The sequence below is a fragment of the Heterodontus francisci genome, unplaced genomic scaffold (genome assembly GCF_036365525.1).
Source record: "Heterodontus francisci isolate sHetFra1 unplaced genomic scaffold, sHetFra1.hap1 HAP1_SCAFFOLD_242, whole genome shotgun sequence".
Lineage (NCBI taxonomy): Eukaryota > Metazoa > Chordata > Chondrichthyes > Heterodontiformes > Heterodontidae > Heterodontus > Heterodontus francisci.
This window is the reverse complement of record NW_027142053.1, coordinates 1676023-1695973: the sequence shown is the minus strand read 5'-3', so window position 1 is coordinate 1695973 and position 19951 is coordinate 1676023. Positions and strand designations below refer to the sequence as shown.

Genomic DNA, 19951 nt, shown 5'->3' with positions numbered 1-19951 from the left:
GTCTAACCTTGCTGCACACCAGGGAGTGGTCGGTGTCGCAGTCCGCACTGTGGAAGCTGCGTGTGATTTGAACACTGTTTAAGGCGGCTCGCCTTGTGACAATGAGGTCCAGCTGGTGCCAACGACGCGATCTTGGGTGCCTCCAAGAAACCTGATGACCGGGTTTAGTGTGAAAGAACGAGTTGGTGATGCAGAGGTTATGATAGGTACACAACTCAAGCAGTCTCTGCCCGTCCTCATTCATCCTTCCAACGCCATATCGCACAAGGCAGGAGGGCCATGAGTCATGGTCGGCCCCAACCCTGGCATTAAAGTCCCCCAGCAGGAATAGGTGTTCGGTGTTGGGGATGGTGCTAATGATGTTATGGAGTTCCTCGCAGAACTGATCTGAAGCTTCAAGTGGGGAGCAGAGTGTTGGAGCATAGATGCTGAGTAGGTGTACTGGACCAGAGGTGGTGAGCAGTCGGATAGACAGTTTGCGTTCCGAGCCATTTGAGGGAGGCTCCATCATGCTGAGCAAGGAGTTTCTGATGGCGAAGCCCACTGCATGCTGTCTTGGTTCTTCAGGATCCCTGCCCTGCCAGAAGAAGGTGTAGTCTTGCTCTGCGAGAGATCCACTCGCAGGGAGGCGAGTCTCCTGAAATGCAGCAATGTCCACATTGAATCTACTGAGCTGGTTGTTAATGATGGCGGTCTTCCAAGAATCGTTGATATGTGTAAGGTCTTCCGACAGGCCAGGACACATAGTTCTGACGTTCCAGCTTGCAAAGCGAAGGGCTGGTACCTTCTTTCCTTTTTTCGTGTTGTTTGGTGCGGTGTATCAGTCCACCTTTCGGGCAATGACCCTGAGCTCCAAGCACCCATTGAAGCAGGTAGACTGTTGAGGGACAGAACCTTATTGACCGGGGGCTGCCCGGTTTGAGTCGGGCGGTAGCTGTCCAGTGAGGTGCAGTGACCTCTCCCACTGACAAAGGCAACCCGTGGCGCCCAGTTTCTACGCCAATTTATCTGGACTTATAATCCGTAACTGCTGCCTTCCGTGTTACTTCAGTCGCTGTGAGGCAACTATGGAGTGACCTCTCCATGGCGCATGCCTGGGCGAATTTATGGAGGTTGAGAGTTGCCCATTCGTCAAAATCCCCCTCTCGGCCTTTCTGGTGGGGTCCAAAGGAGTGCAGAGCACGACGTGTGGCACCGGTATGGCTGCAGGAACTGCTGGAAACATGCCAAAGTTGACACATGACCGCCTACGGGGTTCCGCTTTGGATTATCTGTGAAGGGTTACTCCCTTAGCTTTGGTCTCTCCCGAGACGCCCACAAGGCAGTGGGGTTGTTAGGGCCCCGACACAGGTGTAGGATGATGCCGGTGGGAGGAGGGGATGCGAGGAGGAGGGGTGGAGGGAGGGGGATGCGAGGGGGAGCTGGGAAGGAGACTGTGAGGGGGTGGAGGGTGCAGGGGAAATGTGTGCGGGGGTAAGATGGTGCGAGGGTGGGGACTGGGACGGGGTTATGTGGGGGTGAGCTAAGAGGGTGGAGCAGGGAAGGGGACGGGGATGGGGAAGGGGGAAAGGGGAGGGGAGGGGAAGGGGGATGTGCGGGTGCAGGTAATAAGCCATTTCCTCAGTGCCCACCATTGACATTCGGAAAGCTCATCCACGCAGACTGGTTTCAATCTCATAATGAAGAGCTGGAACCTGTCAAAGCCGCAAAGCGCATTGCTCTGTTGAACTACAAGAAAGCCCCCAGCGATTTAACATCCGCAGCACTTAAAGCAACCAGAAGCACTTCACAAAGAACAGCCAGGCGCTGCGCAAACAACTACTGGCAACACCTATGCAGTCATATCCAGCTGGCTGCAGACACCGGAAACATCAGAGGAATGTACGATGGCATTAAGACAGCTCTTGGGCCAACCATCAACAAGATCGCCCCCCTCAAATCTAAATCAGGGGACATAATCACTGACCAACGCAAACAAATGGACCGCTGGGTTGAGCACTACCGAGAAGTGTACTCCAGGGAGAATGCTGTCACTGAGACTGCCCTCAATGCAGCCCAGCCTCTACCAGCCATGGATGAGCTGGACATACAGCCAACCAAATCGGAACTCAGTGACGCCATTGATTCTCTAGCCAGTGGAAAAGCCCCTGGGAAGAACAGCGTTACCCCTGAAATAATCACGAGTGCCAAGCCTGCTATACTTTCATCACTACATGAACTGCTTTGCCTGTGCTGGGATGAGGGCGCAGTAACCCAAGACATGCACAATGCCAATATCATCACCCTCTATAATAACAAAGGTGACCGCGGTGACTGCAACAACTACCGTGGAATCTCCCTGCTCAGCATAATGGGGAAAGTCTTTGCTCGAGTTGCTCTGAACAGGCTCCAGAAGCTGGCCGAGCGCATCTACCCTGAGGCACATTGTGGCTTTCGTGCAGAGAGATCGTCTGTTGATATGCTGTTCTCCCTTCGTCAGATACAGGGGAAATGCCGTGAACAACTGATGCCCCTCGACATTGCTTTCATTGATCTCACCAAAGCCTTTGACCTCGTCAGCAGACGTGGTCTCTTCAGACTACTAGAAAAGATTGGATGCCCACCAAAGCTACTAAGTATCATCATCTCATTCCATGACAATATGAAAGGCACAATTCAACATGGTGGCTCCTCATCAGACCCATTTCCAATCCTGAGTGGCGTGAAACAGTGCTGTGTTCTCGCACCCACACTTTTTGGGATTTTCTTCTCCCTGCTGCATTCACATGCGTTCAAGTCCTCTGAAGAAGGAATTTTCCTCCACACAAGATCAGGGGGCAGGTTGTTCAACCTTGCCCGTCTAAGAGCGAAGTCCAGAGTATGGTAAGTCCTCATCAGGGAACTCCTCTTTGCTGACGATGCAGCTTTAACATCTCACACTGAAGAGTGCCTGCAGAGTCTCATCGACACGTTTGCGGCTGCGTGCAATGAATTTGGCCTAACCATCAGCCTCAAGAAAAAAAACATCAATCGTCAGGACGTCAGAAATGCTCGATCTATCAATAATGGCGACGACACTCTGGAAGTGGTTCAAGAGTTCACCTACCTGGGCTCAACTATCACCAGTAACCTGTCTCTCGATGCAGAAATCAACAAGTGCATGGGAAAGGCTTCCACTGCTATGTCCAGACTGGCCAAGTGAGTGTGGGAAAATGGTGCACCGACACGGAACACAAAAGTCCGAGTGTATCAAGCCTGTGTCCTCAGTACCTTGCTCTATGGCAGCGAGGCCTGGACAACGTATGTCAGGCAAGAGTGACGTCTCAATTCATTCCATCTTCTCTGCCTCCGGAGAATACTTGGCATCAGGTGGAAGGACCGCATCTCCAACACAGAAGTCCTCGAGGCGACCAACATCACCAGCTTATACACACTACTGAGTCAGCGGCGCTTGAGATGGCTTGGCCATGTGAGCCGCATGGAAGATGGCAGGATCCCCAAAGACACATTGTCCAGCGAGCTCGCCACTGGTATCAGACCCACCGGTCGTCCATGTCTCCGCTTTCAAGACGTCTGCAAACGCGACATGAAATCCAGTGACATTGATCGCAAGTCGTGGGATTCAGTTGCCAGCGTTCGCCAAAGCTGGCGGGCAGCCATAAAGACGGGGCTGAAGTGTGGCGAGTCGAAGAGACAGATTTGTTGGCAGGAAAAAAGACAGAGGCGGAAGGGGAGAGCCAACTGTGCAACAGCCCCGACAAACAAATTTCTCTGCAGCACCTGTGGAAGAGCCCGTCACTCTAGAATTGGCCATCATAGCCACTCCAGGCGCTGCTTCACAAACCACTGACCACCTCCAGGCGCTTATCCATGGTCTCTCGAGATAAGGAGGCCAAAGAAGATTTGAATTGGCTGTAACCTGGTGTGTGAGTGTGGCTCACTGCCAATCCAGCTGGTATTAATCGAGGTGTGGATTGAATTGGCTCTTTCCTGGTTTGTGAGTGGGACTCAGTACCACTTCAGCTGGTATTAATAGAAGCCTGGATTGAATTGGCTCTTTCCTGGTGTCTGAGTGGGATTCACTGCCACTCTAGCTGGTATTAATAGACGTCCGGAATGAATTGGCTTTTTCCTGGTTTTTGAGTGGGGCTCAGTACCACTCCAGTTGGTATTAATAGAGGTGTGGTTTGATTGGCTATTTCCTGTTGTGTTCGTGGGGCTCACTACCACTCCAGCTTGTATTAAAAGAGGTCTGGATTGATTGGCTCTTTCCTGGTGTTTGAGTGGGGCTCAGTACCATTCCAGCTGGAATTAATAGAGGTATGGTGTGATTTGCTATTTCCTGCTGTGGTACTTGGTCTCAATACCTCTCTAGCTGGTATTAATAGAGGTCCGGATTGAACGGCTCTTTCTTGGTGTGTGTCTGGGACTCAGTGCCACTCCAGCTGGTATTAATAGAGGTCTGGATTGATTGGCTCTTTGTTGGTGTGTCAGTGGGGCTCCGTGCCACTCCAGCTGGTATTAATAGTGGTCTGGATTGAATTGGCGCCTTCCTGGTTTGTCGGTGGGGCTCAGTGCCACTCCAGCTGGTATTAATAGAGGCCTGGATTGAATTGGCTCTTTCCTCGTTTGTGAGTGGGACTCAGTGCCACTGCAGCTGGTATTAATTGAGGTCTGGATTGAATTGGCTCTTTCCTGATGTGTGAGTGAGACTCAGTCCCACTCCAGCTGGTATAAATGAATGCCTGGATGCAATTGGCTCTTTCCTGGTGTGTGAGTGAGACACAGTCACACTGCAGCAGGTATTAATAGAGATCTGGATTGAATTGGCTCTTTCCTGGTGTGTGAGTGGGTCTCAGTACCACTCCAACTGGTATTAATAGAGACCTTGATTGAATTGGCTCTCTCCTGGTGTGTGAATGGGTCCAAGTATCATTCCAACTTGTATGGATAGAAGTCTGGATTGAATTGGCTCTTTCACGCTATATGCGTGTGACTCAGTGCCACTCCAGCTGGTATTAATGGATGTCTGGATTGATTGGCTCTTTGTTGGTGTGTCAGTGGGACTCAGTGCCACTCCAGCTGGTATTAATAGTGCTCTGGATTGAATTGGCGCCTTCCTGGTTTGTCGGTGCGGCTCAGTGCCACTCCAGCTGGTATTAATAGAGGCCTGGATTGAATTGGCTCTTTCCTCGTTTGTGAGTGGGGCACAGTCCCACTGCAGCAGGTATTAATAGAGGTCTGAATTGAATTGACTCTTTCCTGGTGTGTGAGTGGGTCTCAGTACCAGTCCAACTGGTATTAATAGAGATCTGGATTGAATTGGCTCTCTCCTGGTGTGTGAATGGGTCTCAGTACCATTCCAGCTTGTATAGATAGAAGTCTGGATTGAATTGGCTCGTTCTTTGTCTGTGAGTGGGGCTCAGTGCCACTCTAGCTGGTATTAATCGAAGTCTGGATTGAATTGGCTCTTTCCTGGTGTTTGTGTGGGACTCAGTACCTCTCCAGTTGGTATTGATAGAGGTCTGGATTGACTTGGCTCTTTCCTGGTGTGTGAGTAGGACTCAATGCCACTCCAGCTGTTATTAATACAAGCCTGGATTGAATTGGCTCTTTCCTGGTGTGTGAATTGGACTCAGTACCTCTCCAGCTTGTATTAATAGGGGTCTGGATAGAATTGGCTCTTTTCTGGTGTGTGAGTGGGATTCAGTACCACTCCAGCTGGTACTAATAGAGGTCAGGAATGAACTGTCTCTTCCCTGGTGTGTGAGTGGGATTCAGTACCACTCCAGCTGGTATTAATAGAGTACTGGATTGAATTGGCACTTTCCTGGTCTGTGAGCGGCACTCAGTGCCACTCCAGCAGTTATTAATAGAGATCTGGATTGAATTTCTTCTATCCTGGTTTGTGAGTGGGGCTCAGAACCGCTCCAGCTGGTATTAATAGATGCCTGGATTGAATTGGCTTATTCCTGCTGTATGAGTGGGGCTCAGTGCCACCCCAGCTGTTATTCATAGAGTTCTGGATTGAATTGGCTGTTTCCTGGCGTATGAGTGGTGCTCAATACCTCTCCAGCTGGTATTAATAGTGGTCTGGATAGAATTGGCTCTTACTGGTGTATGAGTGGGACTCAGTCCCACTCCACCTGGTATTGATATCGGTCTGGTTTGAATTGGCTCTTTACTGGCGTATGAGTGGTGCTCAGTACCACTTCAGCTGTTATGAATATTGGTCTGGATTGAATTGTGTCTTTCCTGGTGTGTGAGTGGGACTCAGTACCACCTCAGCTGTTACGAATAGAGGTCTGGATTTAATTGGCTGTTTCCTGGTGTGTGAGTGGGACTCAGTACCAGTCCAGCTGGTATTAAGGGAGGTCTGGATTGATTGGCTCTTTGCTGGTTTGTGAGTGGGGGTCAGCACCACTGCAGCTGGTATTAATAGATGACTGGATTGAAGTGGCTTTTTCCTGCTGTCTGAGTGGGGCTCAGTGCCACTCCAGCTGTTATTGATGGAGGTCTGGATTGAATTGGCTGTTTCCTGGCATATGAGTTGGGCTCAGTACCACTCCAGCTTGTACTAATAGAGGCCTGGATTGAATTGGCTCTTTCCGGTTGTCTGAGTGGGACTCCGTGCCACTCCAGCTGGTATTGATATAGGTCTGGGTTGAATTGTCTCTTTCCTGGTGTACGAATGGGATTCAGTGCCACTCCAGCTGATATTAATAGAGGTCTGGATTGAATTGGCTCTTTCCTGGTGAATGAGTTCTACTCAGTGCCACTCCAGCTGTTATTAATATAGGTCTGGTATCACTCCAGCTGGTATTAATAGAGGCCTGGATTGAATTGGCTCTTTCGTGGTGAGTGAGTGGAGTTCAGTACCATTCCAGCTGGTAGTAATAGATGCCTGGATTGAATGTGTTAATTCCTGGTGTGTCAGTGGGGCTCAGTGCCACTCCAGCTGGTATTAGTAGAGGGCTAGATTGAATTGGTTCCTGCCTGGTGTATGCGTGGGACTCAGTAACACTCCAAATGTTATTTGTCGAGGCCTGGATTGAATTTTTCTTTCCTGGTGTGTGAATGGGTCTCAGTAACATTCCAGCTGGTATTAATAGAAGCCTGGATTGTATTGGCTCTTGCCTGGTGGGTGGCTGGGGTTCAGTCCCACTCCATCTCGTATTAATAGCAGCCTGGATTGAACTGGCTCTTTCCTGGTGTATGAGTGAGACTCAGTCCCTCTCCAGCTGGTATTACTAGAAGTTTGGATTGAATTAGTTCTTTCCTGGTATGTGAGTGGGACACACTAACAAACCAGTTGTTATCTATGGAGGCGTGGATTGCTTTGGCTCTCTCTTGGTTCGTGAGTGGGACTCACTAACACTCCAGCTGGTATTAATAGAGGCCTGGATAGAACTGGCAGTTTCCTGGTGTGTGAGTGAGTTTCAGTACCACTGCATCTGGTATTAATAAAGGCCTGGATTTTATTGGCTCTTTCCTGGTGAGTGAGTGGGACTCAGTACCACTCCAGCTGGTAGTAATAGATGCCTGGATTGAATGTGCTGTTTCCTGGTGTGAGTGGGGTTCAGTACCACTCCAGCTGTTATTGTTGGACCCCTGGATTTAATTGACTCTTTTCTGCCGTGTGAGCGGCGTTCAGCACCACTCGAGCAGGTGTTACTGGAGGCCAGGATGGGATTAGTTCTTTGCAAGTGTTTGAGTGAAAATCAGTATCTCTCCAGCTCTTATTAGTCGATGCCTGGATTAAATTGGCTCTTTCCTCTTGTGTGCGTGGGACACACAAATACTCCAGCTGGTATTCATAGACTCCAGGATCATATTGGCTCTTTACTGCTGTGTGATTGGGACTCGGGTCCACTCCTGCTTGTATTATTTTATTTATTTTTGTTTCGACATACATCACTGAAACCGACCAACAGCCGACCATCAACCACCCATTTCTACCAATCCTATATTACTCCCATATTCCTCCCACAACCCCACAATTCCCCTCCCACCGACCTATACTAGGGGCAGTTTATCATGGACAAGTTACCTGTCAATCTGCAAGTCTTTGGCTGTGGGAGAAGACCGGAGCATCCGGCGAAAACCCACTTGGTCACAAGGAGAACTTGCAAACTCCGCATAGGCAGCACCCAGAACTGAACCCGGGTTGCTGGAGCTGTGAGGCTGCAGTGCTAGTCACTGCGCCATTGTGCCACCCATGAATAGAAACCTGGATGGAATTTGCTTTTGCTGGTGTGTGAGTGCGACTCAGTATCACTCCAGCTGGTATTAATAGAGGCCTGGATTGAATTGGCTCTTTCGTGGTGAGTGAGTGGAGTTCAGTACCACTCCAGCTGGTATAAATATAGTCCTGGATTGAATTGGGTATTTCCTGGTGAGTGAATGTGGCTCAGTACCACTCCAGCTGGTATTAATACAAGCCTGGATTGTGTGGGCCCTTTCCTGTCGTGTGAGTGGGACTCAGTACCACTTCAGCTGATTTTAACAAAAGGAGGGTTCCGACTGTCCCTTGCACAGCGACCATTTTAAATGAAATTCTGTGTTGCTGTTTGATGTCACCTGCACTGCGGCCATTTTAAGCGACATGTGCTGCGTCCATTTTAAATAACAATCCGTGTGGCTGTTTGGTGTCTCTTACACCGTGACCATTTTAAGCGACTTTTGCTGTGGCCATTTTAAATGTAATTCCGTTGTGGCTGTTCGATTTCTCTTGCACTGCGGCCATTTTAATCGACATTTGCTGCGGCCAATTTTAATGACATTCTGTGAGTCTATTTGATGACTTCTGCACTGCGGCCATTTTAAGCGACATTTGCTGTGGCCATTTTAAATGGCATTCTAAGTGGCTGTTTGATGTCACCTGCACTGTGGCCATTTTAAGCGACATGTGCAGCGTGCATTTTAAATGACATTCCGTGTGCCTGTTTGGTGTCACCTGCACTGCAGCCGTTTCAAACAACATGTTATGCGGCCATTCTAAATGAAATGCACTGTGGTCTGTTTGAAATGAGAGCAATCGACCGTGACCATTTTCAATGTTTTCTGTCCAGGGCAGTGAATGTAACTGGTTATTTTTGAGAATAAAGACTAATAAATGATAATGAATCATACAGAATCATAAAGGATTGTAAAGATTTACAAAGTGTTATGAAGAATTGTAAATAGTTTATTAAGGCTATGAAGGTCTGCAAATATTTATACATCATTATAAAAGGTGATAAGTAATTAACAAGACTTTTTTTATTTGTAAGGAATTATAAAGATTATACAGGATTCGGAAAGGATCTGAACCCACTCCCACTCCCCATCACTCTGGAAACAGACTCCGCCACCACTCCTCGTCACCCGAGAAACAGGCCCCGCCCGCTCTCAACGTCATCCTGGAAACAGGGCCAGCCCCCACTCCTGTCACCCTGGAAAGAGACCACGTCGCACTGCCCCATCACCCTGGAGTCAGACCCCACCCCCCATAATTCATTCGCCTGTAAACAGACTCCGCCTACACTGCCCGTCACGGAAACAGACCCGCCCACATCTCCATCACCCTAGAAACAGGCCCCGCCCCAACTCTCCATCACCCTGGAAGCAGCTCCCACACCCACTCTCCCTCACCGGAGCAACAGGCCCAGCACCTTTCCCCATCACCCTGTGGACGGAACCCGCCCCCACTCCCTCGTCACCTTAGAAACAAAGCCCGCCCCCTCTCCCACTCACTGGGAAGCAGGCACCGCCCTCCACCCCTCCATACTCTGCAGCCAGACACTGCCCTCAGCCCTCCCTCACCCTGGAGACAGACCCCGCCCCCAGGCCCTGACACCCTGGAAACTGACTAAACCCCCACTCTCCTTCTTCCTGTATACTGACTCCGCCCCCACTCCCCATCAGTGGGGAAGCAGACCGGCCCCCCTCCCCGTTACTCTGGAAACAGACAACGCCCCCAATCCCTGCCACCCTGAAAACAGACCCCTTCCCTCGTCCCCGTTACCCTGGAAACAGGCCCCGCCAGTAATCCCCGTCTCCCTAAACAAACCCTACGCACACTCCACGTCACGGAAACAGGCCCCGCCCACATTCCTCGGCACCCCGGAAGCAGGCACCGCTCCCACTCCTCCATTACCGTGGAGAAGATCACGCCTCCACTCCTCTGTCACCCTGGGGACAGACCCTGCCCCCACTCTCCCTCGCCCCCATCTCCCTGGAGCCAGACACCGCCCCCACTCTCTGTTACCCAGGAAACTGGCTCCGCCTGCACACCCCGTCACCGGGGAAACAAACCCCGCCCCCACTCCCCATCACTCTGAAAACAGACGCCGCCCCAACACCCCGTCACCCTGGAAACTGTTCCCGCCCGCATTTCCCTTCACCGGTGTAGCAAGCACCGCCCCTACTCCCCGTCACCGGGGAAAGAGACTCCGCCCCCAATTCTCCACCGGGGAAACAGGACCCACCCACGCTCAGTCTCCACGTTGACAGTCCCCGCCCCCGCTCTGTCTCCATGGTGGCAGGCCCCGCCCCATTTTGTGCCCATGGTGACAGGCCACTCCACCTCCTCTGATCATTGAATGAATTTAACAATTGGAGTAAAGGGATATTTAAGTACATTCTTCAACTGCTCTCTGAACTGAGTCTGGGTCACGGTGTAAATTGCAGTGTTTGTGCAGCAACTCAGGAGCTGCAGTATGAAGCCCAATTCCTGCAGAAACCGAGCGAGATAAACTGACCGATACCCCAACCTCCACATCCGCCACCATATCGAATACGCCATTAACATTACCCACAACAGGATGAAATTCCCCGAGATAACTAAAAGTAAAATGATAGATTTCCTTCGACTCTCCATCTCGGGGTCTCTGCGACACTTCCCACTGCTGTGAGCTCGGAGTCTCCTGCGCACTCTGCTGCTCACTAAAATGTGTCTGACAGTGAGCGCGTTGAGCATCAGAATCACCACAAATGGGAGCCCCGGGGTCAGAATGTTGTGGAGGAACTCGATTGTTCCCCAGACACGAGAGACATAAACATCCTCTGTTACATCACAAAACCAGGGATTGTTCCCCAGCCAATACTGACCTGTTAACATAAAATACCAGAAGATGTTCTTTAAGCAGCTCAGCACACTCACTGTTCCCACAACAACACCTGCCGTTTTCTCACTGCAATATTTACTTTTCAGCTTCTGGCAACAAATGGCCACAAAACGATCAATGGTGAAAGTGACTGTGAACCAGACAGAACAGTCTGTGACTGTATAAAGCAGGACGGCGTGGATATTACACACGGGGATGGACCACAGGAACCGAAACTGTTCCCAATAAACAATGGGAATGTGTCTCAATATCAGGTCCAGGATAATGACCAGCAGATCCGCCACTGACATGGCCACCAGGTAGCGTGTGACACATTTGGAGAGACCGCACTTTCCCCGAGACAGGATCCCAATCGTCAGCAAGTTAACTGTGAGGAAGGGAAATAAACAGAGGAGTTATACATCAGGCTGGAGCAAAGTTACCAGTTTGATTAAGAACTTAATGAGATGTATAAATGTGTTTCTGTATCCAGTGATGTTTTGAAATGATTGAACGTGAATGAACAAATGGGAAGGTCTGTGATACGGTGGAAGACAGGAGAGATTAAATAATAAAAGGATGATATTGAAATTGTCATACTGCATGTTGATCATAATCCTCGCCCTCTTTCGTTTCCCCGTCTGGTTTAAAAACTGTTCCATCTCTAATTGCGCGAAGTGCTGATGAAGGGTCACCTACTTGAAATATTAAACTCTTTTCTCTGTCAACAAATGCTGTCAGCCCTGCTGAGTATTTCCAGTATTTTCAGTTATTATTTCAGATTTCCAGCATCTGCAGCATTGTGGATTTGTATGGAAAGATAAATGTTAAACTGACTGAGAAACTCTGTGTCAATGCCTGTGGCATGATGTGTGTCTGCGCGTGTCTGTGTGTGTGTTAGAGCGAGAGAGCGAGAGAATGTGTGTGCGTGTGAGTTTTTATGTCTGGCTGAGGAGTGACCTGTGTGCGCGGGTGTGTCAGATAGAGATTGTCTGTGTGTGTGAGAGAGAGAGAGCGCACGTGTGTGTGAGTGTGTGTGAGAGAGAGTGTGTGCTTATGCGTGTGTGTGCGTTCGACAGAGAGCATGCACATGTGTGCGAGAGTGTGTGTGTGTGCGTCTGAGAGAGAGAGAGTGAGAGAATATGTGTGTGTGTGCGTGAGTGCATCTCGGAGAGAGAGTGTGTGTGCGTGTGTGTGTGTGAGAGAGAGAGGCAGAGACCGTGTGTGTGTCTGAAAGGGAGTGTGTGTGTGACAGAGAGTGTGTGAGTTTGTGTGAGAGAGACAGTGTGTGTGTGGCTGAGAGAGTGTGTGTGTCCGTGTGAGAGAGACTGTGTGTGTGTGAGAGAGAGACAGCGCGTTTGTGTGTATGTCTGTGAATGTGTGTGTGTCTGTGAGAGAGAGTGTGCGTGCGTGTGTGTGTGTGTGTTTGAGAGATTGAGCGCGTGTGGGTGAGTGAGAGAGAGAGACAGTGTGTGTGACAGAGATCGTGTGCGTGTGTGAGTGAGTGTGTGTGTTTGAGAGAGAGAGAGAGAGAGAGTGTGTGTTTGAAATAGAATGTGTGCGTGTGTATGTGAGAAAGTGTGTGTGTGCGAGAGAGAGTTAAAGAGCGTGTGTGTGTGTGGTCCAGAGAGAGAGCTGTATCTGCATGTCTGTGTGTGTTTGTGTGTGTGTGTGTGAGGGAAAGCGGGTCTGTGAGAGTGTGTGACAGTGTGTGTGTGTCAGAAAGAGAGAGAGAGCGTGTGTGTGTGTGCCTGACAGACGGGGGTGTGCTCGCATGTTGGTTTAATAAAGACAGAGTGTATGTGTGGTGCGCGAGAGACCGAGAGTGTGTGTGTGGGAGAGTAACAGCGTGTGGGTGTGTGTGAGTGAGAGAGAGAGAGCATATGTGTGTGTGTCTGAGAGATAGAGAGTGTGTGTGTGTGTGTGTGTGTGTGTGTGTGTGTGTGTGTGTGTGTGTGAGAGAAACAGAGAGAGAGACAGCGTCTGTGTGTGGGTGAGAGAGCGGGTGTGCGCGTGTGTATATGCGTGTGAGTGTGTGTATGTGTGTGCGTGTGTGCGTCAATGTGAAAGAGAGCCCATGTGTGCGCATGTGTGTGTGAGAGAGAGAGAGAATGTGCATGCGTGTGATTGTGTGTGTGAGATAGAGTGTGTGCATGTGTGAGCCAGTGTCTGTGTGTGTGTTTTCAAAGAGAATGCGCGTGTGCGTGTGTCTGAGAGAGCGTGTGCGCGTGCGTGTGTGCGTCTGAGGGAGAGCGCGTGTTTGCGAGAGAGATAGAGAGTGTTTGTGCATGTGTGTATTTGACTGAAATAATGAGCATCTGTATGTGTGTTTCTGAAAGGGTGTGCATGTTTGTGACAGAGAGAGCGTGGAATATCCACAGCACTGTGGATGACGTTTAACTGCCCTCTGAAATGGCGTGGCAAGCCCCTCAGTTCAAGGGCAAATCAGGTTGGGCAGCAAATGCTGACCTTGACAGTGACACACAAACTCATGAAAGAACAAAAAAGAAATCAGAAGGTTTGGGATGAGGGATTGGGGTGGGATGTAAAGCAGGGCGGCCATGGTCCCATGAATGGAGTCCCTAAATATTCCGATGACACAAAATTTGGAGGAGGGCAAAGAATCAGGATGATATGAACCATCTGCAACAGGACACAGACAGGCAATCAGAATGGGCAGCCAACTGGCAGATGGAATTTAATAGAGGGGAGTGTGAGGTGATGAATTTTGGCAGTAAGAATAGAGGGAGAGTTCTCAAGAGTGTGCAGGAGCAGAGAAACCAGCGGCTGGATTGATCAGTGAAGGCAACAGGACATATTGAGAATGGTCTGCAAGGCATATGAGATTTGGGTTTAAATCAGAGGCATTGAGTACAAAAGCAGGGAAGTTATGCTGAACATTTATAGAACTGTGCTTCGGCTTCAAGTGGAATATAGCATCCAGTTCTGGTCACCATACATTGGGAAGGGTGTGACTGTCCTTGAGAGGGTACAGAGGAGGTTTACCAGAATGGTTATGGGATGGGGGAGGGGAGGTTAATTACAAGGTTACTTTTGAAAATGTGCATCTGTTCCCTTCGAAAAAGGAGATTGAGGGGAAATTTAATGGAAGAGTACTAGATGATGACAGGCTTAGATACGTTAGACAAGGCAAACTGCCCCAATCACCGAATAGTACAAGGACAAGAGAAACAGATTGAAGGATTTGGCAAGAAATGTAAGGGGAATATCAGGAAGACATTTTTTTTGATTTACCCAGACAGTGGTACTGAAATGGAACTGACTGCCCACAATGCTGGTGGAAGTGGAGACGATCAATGATTTCCAGAAGAACAGCAGCTTATTCGGGAGCAGAGAGTGTGAGCGAGCGAACAGCTGGGAAAGTCAGTTTCAACTTAAACTTAACTTCCTGTTGTTTTCGGTGGACGAAGGGGCTTCAAGGTAAGTAAAAAGTCTATATATTTGAGCCGTTTAAATTAACTTACCTTTCATTGCAGCAGCTTATTTGGGAGCAGAGAGTGCAAGCGAGCGAATAGCTGGGAAGGTCAGTTTCAACTTAAACTTAATTTCCTTTAGTTTTTCGGCGGACCAGGGGGCTTCTGGGTAAGTAAAAAGCCTATATACTTGGGCCATTTAAAATAACTTATCTCTCATTGCAGCAGCTTATTCAGGAGCAGAGAGTGCGAGCGAGTGATCAGCTGGGAAGGTCAGTTTCAACTGAAGCTTAAATTCATTTTGTTTTCGGTGGAACAGGGGCCTTCTGGGTAAGTAAAAAGCCTATATATTTGGGCCGTTTAAAATAATTTACCTTTCCTTGCTGCAGCTTATTAAGGAGCAGAAAGTGCGAGCGAGATATCAGCTGGGAAGGTCAGTTTCAACTTAAACTTAATTTCCTTTTGTTTTCGGTGGACCAGGGGGCTTCTGGGTAAGTAAAACGCCTATACACTTGGGCCGTTTAAAATAACTTGCCTTTCATTGCGGCAGCTTATTTGGGAGCAGAGATTGCGAGCGATGGATCAGCTGGGAAGGTAAGTTTCAACTTAAACTTAAATTCCTTTTGTTTTCGGTGGACCAGGGGGCTTCTGGGTAAGTAAAAAGCCTATTTATTTTGGCCTTTTAAAATAACTTATCTTTCCTTGCAGCATCTTATTCGGGAGCAGAGAGAGCAAGGGAGAGATCGGCTGGGAAGGTCAGTTTCAACTTAAACTTAATTTCATTTTGTGTTCGGCGGACCAGGGGGCTTCTGGGTAAGTAAAAAGTGTATATATTTGGGCCTTTTAAAATAAGTTACCTTTCATTGCAGCAGCTTATTTGGGGGCAGATAGTGCGAGCGAGTGATCAGCTGCGAAGGTCTGTTTCAACTTAAACTTAATTTCCTTTTGCTTTCGGCGGACCAGGGGGCTTCTGGGTAAGTAAAAAGCGTATTTATTTGGGCCTTTTAAAATAAGTTACCTTTCATTGCAGCAGCTTATTTGGGAGCAGAGTGTGTGAGCGAGCGATCAGCTTGGAACGTCAGTTTCAACTTCAACTTAATTTCCTTTTGTTTTCGGTGGAACAGGGGGCTTCTGAGTAAGTGAAAAGCCAATATATTTGAGCCGTTTAAAATAACTTACCTTTCATTGCAGCAGCTTATTAAGGAGCAGAACGTGCGAGCGAGCGATCAGCTGGGAAGGTCAGTTTCAACTTAAACTTAATTTCCTTCTGTTTTCGGTGGAACAGGGGGCTTCTGGGTAAGTAAAACGCCTATACACTTGGGCCGCTTAAAATAACTTGCCTTTAATTGTGGCAGCTTATTCGGGAGCAGAGAGTGCGAGCGAGTAATCAGCTGGGAAGGTCAGTTTCAACTTAAACTTAATTTCCTTTTGTTTTCGGCGGACCAGGGGGCTTCTGGGTAAGTAAAACGACTATACACTTGGGCCGTTTAAAATAACTTGCCTTTCATTGCGGCAGCTTATTTGGGAGCAGAGATTGCCAGCGATCGATCAGCTGGGAAGGTAAGTTTCAACTTAAAATTAAATTCCTTTTGTTTTCTGCGGACCAGGAGGCTTCTGGGTAAGTAAAAAGTCTATTTATTTGGGCCTTTTAAAATAACCTATTTTTCCTTGCAGCATCTCATTCGGGAGCAGAGAGAGCAAGGGAGAGATCGGCTGGGAAGGTCAGTTTCAGCTTAAACTTAATTTCATTTTGTGTTCGGCGGACCAGGGGGCCTCTGGGTAAGTAAAAAGCGTATATATTTGGGCCTTTTAAAATAAGTTACCTTTCATTGCAGCAGCTTATTTGGGAGCAGAGAGTGCGAGCGAGTGAACAGCTGCGAAGGTCAGTTTCAACTTAAACTAAATTTCCTTTTGCTTTCGGCGGACCAGGGGGCTTCTGGGTAAGTAAAAAGCGTATTTATCTGGGCCGTTTAAAATAATTTACCTTGCATTGCAGCAGTTTATTCGGGAGCAGAGAGTGTGAGCGAGCGATTAGCTGGGAACGTCAGTTTGAACTTCAACTTAATTCATTTTGTTTTCGGTGGAACAGGGGGCTTCTGGGTAAGTAAAAAGCCTATATATTTGAGCCGTTTATAATAACTTACCTTTCATTGCAGCAGCTTATTCAGGAGCAGAACGTGCGAGCGAGCGATCAGCTGGGAAGGTCAGTTTCAACTTAAACTTAATTTCCTTCTGTTTTCCGTGGAACAGGGGGCTTCTGGGTAAGTAAAACGCCTATACACTTGGGCCGTTTAAAATAACTTGCCTTTAATTGTGGCAGCTTATTCGGGAGCAGAGAGTGCGAGCGAGTGATCAGCTGGGAAGGTCAGTTTCAACTTAAGTTTAAATTCCTTTTGTTTTCGGTGGACCAGGGGGCTTCTGGTTAAGTACAACGACTATATATTTGGGCCGTTTAAAATAACTTGCCTTTAATTGTGGCAGCTTATTCGGGAGCAGAGATTGCGAGCGTGCTATCAGCTGGGAAGGTCAGTTTCAACTTAAACTTAATTTCCTTTTGTTTTCGGCGGACCAGGGGGCTTCTGGGTAAGTAAAACGCCTATACACTTGGGCCGTTTAAAATAACTTGCCTTTCATTGCGGCAGCTTATTTGGGAGCAGAGATTGCCAGCGATCGATCAGCTGGGAAGGTAAGTTTCAACTTAAAATTAAATTCCTTTTGTTTTCTGCGGACCAGGAGGCTTCTGGGGAGGTAAAAAGCCTATTTATTTGGGCCTTTTAAAATAACTTATTTTTCCTTGCAGCATCTTATTCGGGAGCAGAGAGAGCAAGGGAGGGATCGGCTGGGTAGGTCAGTTTCAACTTAAACTTAATTTCATTTTGTGTTCGGCGGACCAGGGGGCTTCTGGGTAAGTAAAAAGCGTATATATTTGGGCCTTTTAAAATAAGATACCTTTCATTGCAGCAGCTTATTTGGGAGCAGAGAGTGCGAGCGAGTGATCATCTGCGAAGGTCAGTTTCAACTTAAACTAAATTTCCTTTTGCTTTTGGCGGACCAGGGGGCTTCTGGGTAAGTAAAAAAGCGTATTTATCTGGGCCGTTTAAAATAATTTACCTTGCATTGCAGCAGGTTATTCGGGAGCAGAGAGTGTGAGCGAGCGATCAGCTGGGAACGTCAGTTTGAACTTCAACTTAATTTACTTTTGTTTTCGGTGGAACAGGGGGCTTCTGGGTAAGTAAAAAGCCTATATATTTGAGCCGTTTAAAATAACTTACCTTTCATTGCAGCAGCTTATTAAGGAGCAGAACGTGCGAGCGAGCGATCAGCTGGGAAGGTCAGTTTCAACTTAAACTTAATTTCCTTCTGTTTTCGGTGGAACTGGGGGCTTCTGGGTAAGTAAAACGCCTATACACTTGGGACGTTTAAAATAACTTGCCTTTAATTGTGGCAGCTTTTTCGGGAGCAGAGAGTGCGAGCGAGTGATCAGCTGGGAAGGTCAGTTTCAACTTAATTTTAAATTCCTTTTGTTTTCGGTGGACCAGGGGGCTTCTGGTTAAGTACAACGACTAAATATTTGGGCCGTTTTAAATAACTTGCCTTTAAATGTGGCAGCTTATTCGGGAGCAGAGATTGCGAGCGTGCTATCAGCTGGGAAGGTCAGTTTCAACTTAAACTTAATTTCCTTTTGTTTTCGTCGGACCAGGGGACTTCTGGGTAAGTAAAAAGCCTATTTATTTGGGCCTTTTAAAATAACTTATCTTTCCTTGCAGCATCTTATTCGGGAGCAGAGAGAGCAAGGGAGAGATCGGCTGGGAAGGTCAGTTTCAACTTAAACTTAATTTCATTTTGTGTTCGGCGGACCAGTGGGCTTCTGCGTAAGTAAAAAGCCTATATACTTGGGCCATTTAAAATAACTTACCTCTCATTGCAGCAGCTTATTCAGGAGCAGAGTGCGAGCGAGTGATCAGCTGGGAAGGTCAGTTTCAACTGAAGCTTAAATTCATTTTGTTTTCGATGGAACAGGGGGCTTCTGGGTAAGTAAAAAGCCTATATATTTGGGCCGTTTAAAATAACTTACCTTTCCTTGCAGCAGCTTATTAAGGAGCAGAAAGTGCGAGCGAGATATCAGCTGGGAAGGTCAGTTTCAACTTAAACTTAATTTCCTTTTGTTTTCAGTGGACCAGGGGGCCTCTGGGTAAGTAAAACGCCTATACACTTGGGCCGTTTAAAATAACTTGCCTTTCATTGCGGCAGCTTATTTGGGAGCAGAGATTGCGAGCGATCGATCAGCTGGGAAGGTAAGTTTCAACTTAAACTTAAATTCCTTTTGTTTTCGGCGGACCAGGGGGCTTCTGGGGAGGTAAAAAGCCTATTTATTTGGGCCTTTTAAAATAACTTATCTTTCCTTGCAGCATCTTATTCGGGAGCAGAGAGAGCAAGGGAGAGATCGGCTGGGAAGGTCAGTTTCAACTTAAACTTAATTGCATTCTGTGTTCGGCGGACCAGGGGGCTTCTGGGTAAGTAAAAAGCGTATATATTTGGGCCTTTTAAAATAAGTTACCTTTCATTGCAGCAGCTTATTTGGGAACAGAGAGTGCGAGCGAGTGATCAGCTGCGAATGTCAGTTTCAACTTAAACTTAATTTCCTTTTGCTTTCGGCGGACCAGGGGGCTTCTGGGTAAGTAAAAAGCGTATTTATTTGGGCCGTTTAAAATAATTTACCTTTCATTGCAGCAGCTTATTCAGGAGCAGAGAGTGTGAGTGAGCGATCAGCTGGGAACGTCAGTTTCAACTTCAACTTAATTTCCTTTTGTTTTCGGTGGAACAGGGGGATTCTGGGGACGTACAAAGCCTATATATTTGAGCCGTTTAAAATAACTTACCTTTCACTGCAGCAGCTTATTAAGGAGCAGAACGTGCGAGCGATCGATCAGCTGGGAAGGTCAGTTTCAACTTAAACTTAATTTCCTTTTTTTTCGGCGGACCAGGGGGCTTCTGGGTAAGTAAAAAGCCTATTTATTTGGGCCTTTTAAAATAGCTTATCTTTCCTTGCAGCATCTTATTCGGGAGCAGAGAGAGCAAGGGAGAGATCGGCTGGGAAGGTCAGTTTCAACTTAAACTTAATTTCATTTTGTGTTCGGCGGACCAGGGGGCTTCTGGGTAAGTAAAAAGCGTATATATTTGGGCCTTTTAAAATAAGTTACCTTTCATTGCAGCAGCTTATTTGGGAGCAGAGAGTGCGAGCGAATGATCAGCTGCGAAGGTCAGTTTCAACTTAAACTTTATTTCCTTTTGCTTTTGGCGGACCAGGGGGCTTCTGGGTAAGTAAGAAGCCTATTTATGTGGGCCCTTTAAAATAACTTACCTTTCCTTGCAGCATCTTATTCGGGAGCAGAGAGAGCAAGGGAGAGATCGGCTGGGAAGGTCAGTTTCAACTTAAACTTAATTTCCTTT

The 19951-nt window shown here is 47.8% G+C and overlaps 1 protein-coding gene across 1 annotated transcript in view; it reads right to left on the bottom strand.

The window, feature by feature from the left end:
• Positions 1-10555: 10555 nt before the first annotated feature.
• LOC137366375 (probable G-protein coupled receptor 139) overlaps positions 10556-19951 on the bottom strand; it is a 172211-nt gene continuing 162815 nt past the window's right edge. Inside the window, exon 2 of the mRNA XM_068028270.1 lies at positions 10556-11454. Within this exon, the coding sequence (XP_067884371.1) occupies positions 10556-11454 (899 nt within the window). The remainder of the gene's footprint in view (positions 11455-19951) is intronic.